At 37.3% G+C, this 12,162-nt stretch overlaps 1 protein-coding gene across 37 annotated transcripts in view; it reads right to left on the reverse strand.

Moving 5' to 3' along the window:
* Positions 1-12,162, reverse strand: part of LOC117207356 (calcium/calmodulin-dependent protein kinase type II alpha chain) — a 152,655-nt gene that overhangs the window by 18,508 nt on the left and 121,985 nt on the right. For 19 of the 37 annotated variants that reach the window (XM_033447479.1, XM_033447480.1, XM_033447484.1 and 16 more), the window contains one exon: positions 7,325-7,381. The exons of 14 other annotated variants lie outside the window; for them this stretch is intronic. In XM_033447479.1, coding sequence (XP_033303370.1) covers positions 7,325-7,381 — 57 coding nt within the window. Of the gene's footprint in view, positions 1-539; positions 693-7,324; positions 7,382-12,162 lie in introns of all 37 variants that reach the window. 4 more of the 37 variants (XM_033447485.1, XM_033447495.1, XM_033447491.1 and 1 more) reach the window with 1 other exon arrangement.

The raw sequence follows: 12,162 nt of genomic DNA on the forward strand, positions 1-12,162 counted from the left end.
TCACAATTGATATTTTATATAATTGATAAAAATAATATACATATTTTTTGACATCTATCCTATTATACGATCGTATATCTCAGTTTATTTGGAATTTACGATGTTTTACAATTAACAATTAATAAGAAATAAATCGTTGAAAGTAACTGCGTTATTCACAATTCTATCGAAGCCCGATAGACTCCCGCGTCTCAAGTTCGGTTTAAATAAAAGTTGAAATGGTAATAATTGAAAAGATTTAAAAAATCCTCTTCGTAGAGGAAAATTAACAAGATAAGAAAACAGAATTTTTTACGCGAAGAAGAAACTCAAGATTAACATCAATGTAAATATCTTCAATATAAACAAATATGAAGTCGAAATACATAACGTAATATTAAAGAAAACATATAAAGTCGAAATGTATAACGCAATAAAAAAAAAAAAAAAATAAAAAGTCAGCCCCTTCGGTAATATAAAAAGATATAAAAGTTTGAAAGTCGTCTCGAAATCGATTCTACCGTACTTCCCTCTCGGTGCGCTCTCACCACCCGATTTACCTTGTGCTCCCTGTAGGAGTACCGCGGCTAATCCAAGGGGGTTTCCCTGAACCTGGTTCTGGGCTTGCTTGTTCGTCTGGCTCGCTGCCATTACCCTGGAGAACGCGGACACGGCAGCGGGACTGTTCGGAGGTGTGCCCTGGGAGGCGGGGCCTTTGTCGAAGAGTTCGAATCGTACCGATTAAAAATACGTCGAATAATTTTATAAAGGGCCAACCAACACCAGGATCATGTGGCCCAACTCAACACGAGATTCCACAGAAACAGCTTTAACGGGGACATTTAGCTAGACCGAGTCGCAATTGGGTCTATCGAGATTAGATCGGACGAAACCAGTTAGAAGACGATGGATTAGAACCATTTTAAATTAGTCTTATTCGGGGCACGTGGCTTTTTTGGAATTATTCAGAGGTTTTAAAAATAGAAGCGAAGAACGTGTTGATGATCAACACTTTTGCTGCCAAACTCATTCTCTCTCTTTGGGAAATTCTTTGCTTTATTAGAATTTTTATTGCACCTAACGTATTATCAAATTTCCAAAGCTCAGAGAGTAACAGCACGAAATATTTTCTTTTTAGGTGTGAAAACACGACAGCTATGGATATGCGACAGCGAGACAGCATCAGCGAAAGTGCTAAATAAGAGGATTAGTGTTAAAGAAGATCGGCGCCAGGAGTTACGTACTGGATTTTGTTATTCGTTAAGCTTCTTTACGGCTTTTGGAGATAGTTCATATTATTAATTAATTAATTAGATAATATAATTAATTCGTGAGACAATCTTGTTAAAAGATGGCGATGACATCAAAATCACTCGACGAAGGTTCAGTTAGATAGAGTCACGAGTCAGTCTGTTAAGTGTTAATCACTCTTGTGTTAGAAGACGATGAACGACGATGTCCAAAAGGTAATATTGAAGAAGATTGTATGTGATTACGAACACGAATCAAACGAAGAACACTTCAGACGATGATTAGAATCACAAACACTTTCGTTAATAGAAGAGGTGGCCAACAATGAGAATCCCAAGACAACTGCGTTAAGTCAGTCTTTTTCTAGTGAACATCATATCATATATAGCCTTCTATATATATGTATATTATATACATTACTAGCGAAGATCTATTAGTGTACCTTCAAATTCTTTTTAAATTAACAATACTAAAATACACTTCAATAATCATAAATCACCCACGATATTCCTATGCACAATCTTCATCGAGTGTCGCGAGAACTGACTCAACGCGTTTCTTCTTAATTCCACAAAATCTATCAAAAAAAGAACCAAAAATATATTCCAATAAATTTTCATCTCCTTCAATTACAACCAAAAGAAAATGGTAGAAGAAAAAAAATTGAGAGAAATACGTTTAGGCGATGTGAATTCCGTGGCCTTTCGTTTCAGCCTCATCTGCAGTGCGTTCGAGAAGCGTGACACGAGCGCGTTCGAGCGAGTTAACAAACGAATTCCAACCGGAAAACTGTGGCCACCGGCGTGGTAGCAGCAGCGACCTTTGGCTAAGTAGAACGAGAATAGTTACGCACAGTCACGATAGATTCCCGTCCGACATAGACACGGTTTCGCGACTGAAAATAGATCCAGAAAGGCTGGCTGGCGATCGTGACCTAACGTACGTCCGATTCGAACAGAGTCGGAAGTTCGTTTTCGCGTGGGACGTCGCCATTAATCATCCAACAGCCTCGGTATATACCCCTCGAGACGACCAGAAAGCAAATCGTCGATTTTAAGAATGAAAATCGCCATTCTCTGGCTATAGCCACAGATCGTTGTGTCGTTGCCAGATATATGATTGGTTTCACCTGTTTGTGAAGAAGGATTCTAGACCTAGCGAGAATTTTTGGCGCATCATCGACGCGTTACGAAATTTCGAAAATGTCTTCAGAGGCTTCAGAGGACGTTCTAAAAGGCCGGACTTTTAGATTTGCTTTGAAAGAGTGACTGGGAATGAAAAGCCGAACAAGATGGATCGAAGTTTGTTGGACGAAGTTTATTGGAGGTACATGTTGTTTCGTAACGATCATGGTGCACGATGAATCGTGTTGTAAAGACTAAAAGCTTTTTTCAGTTGTTGAAATAAAAATGTGTAAAACGGGTGTAAAGCAGGAATAAAATAAATTAATAAATATAATAATTCTTTTACTAGAACCGTCGATTAACTGTCTGTAAATAAAAAATAATGCTAAAATGTCAAATAACTGACTGATAGACTTTACAAAATCCAAAATTCTATAAAAATTCCCATAATTTTGTACCTATTGAGAATATGTTTATACATTACGAAACCGCCTGTACATCCAATTACGTACATCTTAAACAAACATCCACCGATTCACGATTATTTTGACAAAAAGATTCAAAGAGGAGAGCCCCATCAACGGTCCTCCTAGCGCAATAATCACACAAAATAAGTCCAAGGCTCACCATAATTATCAGGCTGCTTCGATGAACCCGGCAAGCCAGCGGTGACCGACATTTCGAAGACTTCACCTACTGTCCCCTCCGAAACGCATTTATCACTATCACTCTCGAAACACACTGCTCTTCTTCCCTTTTTCACCGAAGTATCGAATAAAAGCGCAAGGCTTGCAATCGTAAAAAATCACAAGAGAGATATAAACGATGCTTTCAAAGGCCCTCGGTTGCGCGCGAAAGGGAGGAAAATTGAAGATCGACTCGATTTTATTGCGCTCCGCACGGCCGGCTTCGAGGATGGCCGAACGAACGACGCGAACTGCTGCCAATCTATTTTCAAGCGGTGCCAAGCGGTCAGGTATTTCCGTTGACAGCGCGACACGCGCGTTCGGACGAGTTTACTGCGAAGATTTCACATTTTCTCGCTGGTCATCGCCGCCATGCAAAATCCCATATCTGTTTCGGCCAAAATCGTCGACATCGTAGACTTTCCCCCATTTTCACGATCCACTGTGCCGCTGACGTTCCAGCTGTAGTCCAGGTTTAAAGATTTTGGCTGCTCAAGGTCACGATGTGTGGCTATACGTTAGTATAGGGGTGACGAACTGAGGCGGCCTACGTGCGATCTTTGCTCCTACTTTCTTGGCTCACAGAGTCGTAGGAAAATTGTCCTCTATTTTTCTACACGCTACGATTCTACACGATGTAACGCAAATATTACTGTAACTATAGAGTTTCGTTTGCTATCCCTTTCCCTCTGAATCTAATTGGAAGTTATCTGATTCCATTTGCGATCCCATTTTCCGATTCTAATTTAGAAATTTATCGTTCTAATCGAGAGAATTCGTGCAGTTTGTCATTAAAAAGTTCGTCACCTCTACGTTAGAGAAACTTAGTCGTTCACCCCCACTATGGTGCTCGAATAATTTGCGGGAGTGGGGGGTCTGTTCGAGCCATGGTGGGGAGAGTAGCCTTGAAACTCAGCTGATTTGAAACGGACTATATTCGTCTCTATCGCTTGGTTAACTAATTCTGTTTCGTAAGAACGCAGGTATAAGGCACCGTTAATATTAAATAATAGCCTAAAGGTATATTTGTATGCAGCGTAAAGTGTCTGTGGAGACGAGATCATAATTCTAAAGCGTTTCTATACGACAATTCGAAGTGTCTTTGAGCAGTCATAATATTTGAGCCTGACTATAGCTAAGATCAACTGTTCCAGTAAACTCTAAAGAGATCAATCACGTGACAGGAAGAACTTCAAATGTTCAAATTACAGAATGACATCTAGATGATTTGCCTAATCTAGGAAAAAATCTGCTTTGTGAGGTTCAAGTTTCCTTGATTGAATTACATGTAATAATTGTTGAGAGACTAGTCGATAATGGCGGATACGTATTCATTCGCAGAAGAATAACTAATGCTGCTCGAATTATCGAGCCACCCAAATGCTTTTGGTGACTACAATGGAGGGGAAAAAGGAAGAAGAGAATTTCTACAAGATGATTTTCGTCTAGGTTTATGATCAAACGATTAAGCAACTTGGGAACCCAGGCTATCTATTCGATCAAAACGCAAGCCGACTAAAATTTGCTAAAGCTTACGATGCTGGATCTACTTATCGTTCAATGTTGTCAAGCTGCCACAGACGTCTCTTCCAAGAGGCTCTCCGTTCCTGACCAAATTTTTTCGTCACAAAATCATCGTGACGGGGTACACAACTCTAATTACGTTGCTTATAAACGAATCATTTAAAGTAAAATAGTAAAGAAAGAAAAAGATAAATAAAGACAGCCAGCTGCTCGATATGGTAACAGTATAAGTATACATATATATATTTCAATTTCCTAGACAGCATAACGTTCGTAACAGCGCAAGAACAACAATTCCTACGAAACAATGTTCTAACATTTGCTAAAACAATATATATATAATATAAATAACAATGACGCGATAAAATGTGTCGTAATCGAGATATCGCGACAGTTTTCTATAGATTGTTCTACTCGCCTCGAGCAGTAGATCCGCTAGATGTCTGATCAGACGTCCTCGAATACTAATTTTCTCGTCGCTACCATCGGTTGGCGTTCGCTTCTTCCAGCGTCGTAATTACGCTCGTTTCTAAATCGAGCGCGAATTTACACACATGGGTGGAAACACAAACAAGGGGAAAACGTGAACGAAAACCCCGGCGCTTTCGTTTTCATAAGATCTGGATCTCCGATTCATTTTATTCAAGAAGGGAATCGCGTGACTTGTTACATAATTTTGATTCAATTTTCACCGTGGAGATGGCTACAGAGATTGTTGGTTTATTTTCAATGGTTTGTGAAATATAGGCTGTTTTGTTTAATTTTATTATCGGAGACAAGAATAAATACAGTAAGCGTTTGGCAACGTGAAGATTTAGTTTCTTCAAGATTATTTTGAAGGTTATTCTACGTCACATTAGAAAATGAAAAAATTGATAAAATATGGATATTCATTCTTGGAATAATTTTCAAGGTATCTTTATCGGTGAAAACAGAAACAAATAAAATCTTCTTCTTCAAATAATTAAAATAAAACCGTAGCTAGTATAGTACAAAGGGTTGATATACTACGCTATCAAAATTCTACTCGAATAAAAATATCTCAAGTTCTCCTATCGCGTTCACAAAACTTTTCTCTCTTCGATTTTCTGTCCTAATTTATCAAATCGCTAATTTATCGATCACAAAGTTCCGAACACTAAAACTTTCATTAGAAAAATTTCACAAACCATTGCCAAACACGAACAATCCATTTCCAATTTAACTCTTCATCCCCCAAAAGTTTCATCAAACTAATCAACGGAATCATGCGAGATCGCCTTCGAATGTACATAGACAAGCCTTTTCCTTTTTGTTTTTATCAAGACATCAAAAGATATACACACACGCGCACGTTTACACGGACATCGTCGTGCAGAACGAAGAAAGGGAAGAAGGGACGATTTCTGATCTCCCATGTGGTAAAGGGGGCTATGATTAACTTGCAGACCGATCAGAGGGGAAGCAAACGCACGCAACGGTCCTTATTAGTTCGTGGAACGAGAGGAGGCTGGAGAGACGGTAAATCCGAAGTACGAGTTAGCGGAAGCTGGAACAGACAGGGTGCAAAAGCTCGGCTCGAAGCTCGTCACTGAGCCCCTCGTGGCCATTGGCTTCCCCGGTTCGTCGCCCTTTTCCGGTCCCCTCTCGCTGTAGAACAAGGGAAAGCTCGTGGAAACGTGAGGTTATCGGGGGCTTCTTGCTGTTATTTGGAATAGGCAATTAGCGTATTTCTTCTTTAGCGGACTCAGTAAGACTTTTTATGTCTTTTCTTTAGTACACATTCCAGTGTATTTATTATTCGGTGCTTAAATCGTGCTATATTAAGAAATTGATTTTCTAGCGAGAGGGAACCTTCGAGGTGCTGGATGTTTCATCCTTCTCATTGAGTTTGGACAAAATCGGATCTATCTTTCTTTGAAGAAAATTTCATGGAACCTTCTTTACCTTTTTTAAGGAAATATAACTTGTTTGTACATGTTGACGCTACAAAAATAAACGTTACTTGTGTCTTTAAAATATTCGTAGCTTGTAACTTGCGATTTACAGAATTTTACTAAATATTTTAATAGTTTAGTTGTATAAAACAGCTCTGTCATGTATATATTGATTACGCTGTATTACAAGATATTGCATTTTTTTAACCCTCAGCTTCGTCGAATCATAGATCATTACGACGATTGGTTTAAGCTTGAGTTTATCGGAGCAGAGGTTACTCTAAAACGATACTTAATCCAACATTAATTTGAAACTAATAGAATTAAAATTTAAGTAACTCGGTCTAAAATTATTGTATTTTCCAACAGGACAATACTGTTTGAGACTCAAAATGCAATATGCACGAACAGAACAGTAACGATGAAAGGAATTGACCAAACTATAATTCGTTTTTGTGTTTCACATAAAATTATCCTTTAATAAAAAAGAAGAAAAAAAAAGAAAGCAAGATTTTCTAGAATGCTATGTTACGTTACAAGTCACTGCATTTTTATTAAAAATACAACGCACAAAAGAACAATAATGGAGAACGAATTGGCTGAAGGTTAGGGGACCGGAAGCCACAGAAGCAGCTTCGGTCACGCGGCTCCAGCGACGCGAACGGGAGAAGCCAGTCTGAACCGGAGGACGTCTACACGTAACACACGTGGAATATATACGTATATATATAATATATATATGTAAATCTAGACGGAGGTACGTAATATATGTATACACATGAACACGAGACGTCGAAACGCGCGTTATGTACACGTTTCTCGGCCTTCGATATGCAAGGTTTACCTTCGGGTTCTTTGGCAATGACCGTGCTGCTCCGGTCGACGACGCCCTTCTTATCCTCTGTACAACAATACACACATACATCACGGATATGCGACTTTTGTTCTTCTTCTTTTATGTAAAAAAAAAGCCTATTTTTATGCATTCTTTTTTCGTTGCTTCTCTTTTCGCTTTATACAAAGACTAGAGACCAGCCAACGCGCGTTAATTTTTAGCTAAGCTGATTCTTTTTGTTGTTTTAATCCTCGTGGCACTTGTGTTTGAGTTAACCAGAAAGCTCCTTATTCTTGGGAAATTTTTTTTTTATCGAAGAAAGCTTTGTTTGGTTCGAGGTATTTTTTACGATATTTTTCATGTTCTTTAATTTTTCGTTACAAGTCGATTACAATTTTTTACCTCAGACTTTTTTACATCGTTAAGAAAGATTTATTACTCTTGTCAGCCTTGCAGCGCCGTTTCGGTCATTTTCGATTTCTTTCTATTCTCCTATGAAGAAGTTCTTCATTTTAGAGATTTCTATTCTTCCATGTCTCATTACAAAAATTCTATTCTATTAAAATTATCTTTAACTATCTTTATTTTCTATTAAATTTACCAAGTTTGAGGAAGACGTAAAAGAGTCGTCATTAATACATGTGATATCTTATGTCAATGATTATCTTGAAATATCAAGAAGTCTTCCTTTTGTTGAAACGAAACCTAAAGTTGAGAAATAAAAATTCGAGAATTATTGCAAGGTTAAGTACTCGTTTTCGCGATCATGTCGATGATATTTTTGCTTCCGTGGTACGTCGAGTATCGACGTTGCATCAATGTTAAGCTCAAACTTCTATGAAATTTATTTACCTTAATTACGAAAGTTTTCTATGAGAAAGAGAGAGGAAGAGTTCTAGCAATTGCCTTTTTAGTTACAAGTAGATCGCAAACTCTGAAACATCGAAAACGCGTCGACGCTTCCTTTAAATCTTACTCCCGTCGCGATAATTAGTTTCACGTAAGGAAAACAAGCTTCGTCCCGCTGTGTTCGCCACCAACGATTCTCTGTTAACAAATAGTCACGGAGAATCAGAGGTAGAAACTTCATCGGCGAGGAGCATGCTTCCTTTGTTCCTTAGAAGGAATTATACTGCTTAAAGAGCACGATGTCGACGGCTTTGGCGCAAAGGTGATTCATTAAAGAAGGAAAACTTTCAGCGACGGCAACACTCTGTGTCCGATTTCACGCTCAGTACCTCAATTTCTTTTATCCTAAGAATTTTAACAGAGCAAGGAGTTATTGCTTTCTGGATCGCTTTGAGACAAGTGTCACGATTTCATAAGATACTTTGATCATGGGTTTTCGCTATTTGCAAAATAGCTGGACTCCGTGGCTGTTGATATGAAGAGAAGAAGAAAGAAAATATTATTAACGGACAGATGTACATGGAGCTTGGACGCACGGGTATCCAATTTCAGAAAGCTTGACGTACCATCGAACGCGATTTCTTTGTTTATCTTTCCTACATCTTTTCATTCAGAATAATTAAAATCGCTCTAAAGAAACCGAATAAAGAATTACTTATGGTTTTAAAAAATATTCTCCAGCGAATCTATAAATTTTGTAATTTAAGGATTCGTACTATATATTCTAAGAATATCGTGCAATTTATCCCAAAGGTCAGATCAGAAGAATTTTTCGAAACAATTATGTTGAATAATTTGATAAATATTGCTCGAGTTCGATGCAGTCGTGCCAGTAAATGTACAAGCTGACATTCAAAGCGATAAACATTCAGTATAACAAGCGTTTAATACAAAAGCAATTTTCTTCTTGATATTAATCCATCCAAAAGATTATTTCTCTTTTATTTGATAAATGCCACAGAGTTCCAGCTAGTTCACAGAAATCGATGCTCTAGCTACGTAAAGTGGTAACAAGGTACTTTCTAGCTTATTTAATCTCTAAAACGTAAGCTAACGGAAGATGACAATGATAAAGATAGAGAGATAAAGTGAAATAGAAGTAGACAAAAAAAAGTTATATAGCAACACCGAGCGTATTTATTCGGTATGTCCATAACTTAGTCTCTCGATCGAGTATCATATATCGAGATCTCAAAATGTCGTATCGACTCGGGTTCTCTTGAAACACAGGGGTTCGGGCAAAGGGAAGAGAAAGGGGACGTGCGGTGGCGATCATACGATTGAAGAAAAAGAAAAAAAATATATATATAAGTCGATAGTCATTCGTGTCGAAGAATTAAGGGTGGTAAAGTGGGTCTTGAGAGTTAACTTTTGCCTTCTGGCACCCAACGATTGAAAAGAAATTGAAAAGAAGATATTCTTTTTCAAATTTTTATCAAAATTTGTGATATAGGATATAACTAAGATTAAGCCTCTTAGGAATTTTTCTAAGGTTCTAAAAATTGGTCAATTTTTCAGATATTTATACTTTCCAATTGAGAAAAAATTGTAAAATTAATTATTATACATTTATATTATACAGAGAAACAATTTGAAACATTTCTGGAAATGTAGAATTATTGTATCTCTAGATCTGTAATCGTAATTCCAGAATTCTGGAATTAATTTATATTTGTGAATTGTACTTGTGAAATATAAAAAAGAAACGCACACGAGTGGAGATATCTTTAAACGTACGGTCTTTCCTACATCAATTCCTGTAACTGTAAAACATTTCTATATCCATAAGAATTCAGATTCTATAAAATTCTATAAAGTACCGATCGTATCATCGCCTTCCAGCTTGAACTAACTTTCCAAATCCACTATTGCACCAAAATAGGGAAGAACCAGGATCAAAGCGGATAATCCAGGGTAAAATAATTGAGATAAGGTGCCATATCAGAGGGTGCAGTTCGGTGGCGAACGTGCAAACGTCGACGAAGATTACGTGAAAATCCATCGTTCTCCTCGGAGGACACAAACAATTGCATCCAATAAAACAAGACACTTTCGTAAGTATATAAAAGAAAAAGACAAAGGTAATGAAAAATCTTAACAATCAAGAAAAGACCTGGTGGATTAATATGTAATAAATCCCTGGAGAAGTTATATTGCTCGAAAGATCAAGGAGCATAACAATTCTTACGAGATTTATCTCTTATATATAATATTATATCTAGCAAAACGAGACAGAAAAATGGCAGCCATAATAATATAAGGGATAAAAGGGGAACATAGACAGACAGAGGAAAACAGACAAGTTGTTGCTCGTTGTACAACATAAACGAGCTCGAGACTCGGCATAGAAACTATTTTATTTCGCCGAGATATTATCGTCGAGCTCCTTCGAATTTCAAAGAGAAGCAAAAGGGGCAGTGAGGAATTTGGTTTCATTTCATTGGTTATTTTTCATTTCGTTTCTCGGACTGAGAGCGTGACACTTAACTTAGAACACTTAACTCTTAAGAAGGTTTCTTTAAAGATTCTTAGTCATTTGATAGGTTTGTAAAAGGTTTCTGATATAGAGGACATTTTCGATGATTATTTCGCATTCTTTTCGAAATATTCTGTATCTAAATATTTTCTTTAAATATTCTAAGTATTCTATATTTGTATTCTATTATTTTGAACTTGTACACTCGACTCGGCATCCGAGAAAGCGTGGGTGTCGATGCACAGGCATGCAGACAAAACGAAATAAGACAGGCACGCCCAAGAAGCAGATTGGTTTCATGCTTTTGCGAGGGGGTAGAAGCTTACAAGCGGAGGCGTAAAGTGGTTCTTCGATATTGGGGTTGTTCTGTTTTATTAATATTTTCTGCAGCGATGAAAATATAATACCTGTGTTACAAAATACAAATATTATCATTAATATTCCTATTATAAATTTTATTCGTTTTTTCTGAACAATGATTACGATGTTTCGGGTATTTTTATTTAAAATAGCGTCTTGAAGAAGTGAGTAAAAGCTCGTATACGGAAAAGAAAGCTTTTGTGGTAGAAAAAAGGTGTGTTGCTTCAGACATCTAGAAACAAACAATGAACTTGGTACTGTTCAAATTCGTTTAAAGAAATGTTCTACCTTTTGACAAATAATATTTTCCTCATGCTCGATATTTTCTCATTCTCAATGGAGCTCTTCAAGTTCCATAATAGAGTGAAGAATGTCCATTCTGATGCCGTAAACATCGATAAAACGAAACAAACCCAATGGCGAGAACGATTTCTCGCCTCGTTGACGGGTATCGTAAAAGCGAATGCAAGCCATGCGAAACATTGCGCGAGAACGTGAAGTGAGTGTAGAAACGGCTGAAGGTATAGAGAGTGGCAAAGAAAAATGGGGAAAACGAAGAACAGGCAAGTCAGTGATGGTGTTCATAAATCCATAACACCGGTAAAATAGTGATGGTAAAATAGTGTACTTTTCTATTTTTTTTTTTTTTTTTTTTTTGGTGACGGTGAGAGACTGTTTTACGTGAAAATCCTAAGGTTGCTATGAACAATAAAAATTCACGTTTGTGTGACCAGACAGGATTTCGATGCACAGACAGAAGTGAGAAACGAAAAGAAAGAAGTGGATAAGACACAGTGAACGAGCGTTAGAAGAAGAAATGGATCGTTTTCTACGAGATCCGATATGAAAATAATATAATTCCAGGTGGTGTGCACAGCGAGGTACCAACAGATGTGAATTTTCAAAGTGTGCGTGTAGATGAAAGACATAGAAATAAATATTTCTTATTTTTTTTTTTTTTTTTATAGGAAAAGAAGAAAAGAATTAAAAAATAAAGAAAATGAAACGATTAACGTTACCGTAGTAGATACGATTGTTTTCGTTGATCGGATTTTTCTATTTCCGTCTCGACTTACGTTCAAGTAAAGTGATGAAATCGTTG

The sequence above is a fragment of the Bombus bifarius genome, unplaced genomic scaffold (genome assembly GCF_011952205.1).
Source record: "Bombus bifarius isolate JDL3187 unplaced genomic scaffold, Bbif_JDL3187 scf7180000008028, whole genome shotgun sequence".
Taxonomy (NCBI): Eukaryota; Metazoa; Arthropoda; class Insecta; order Hymenoptera; family Apidae; genus Bombus; species Bombus bifarius.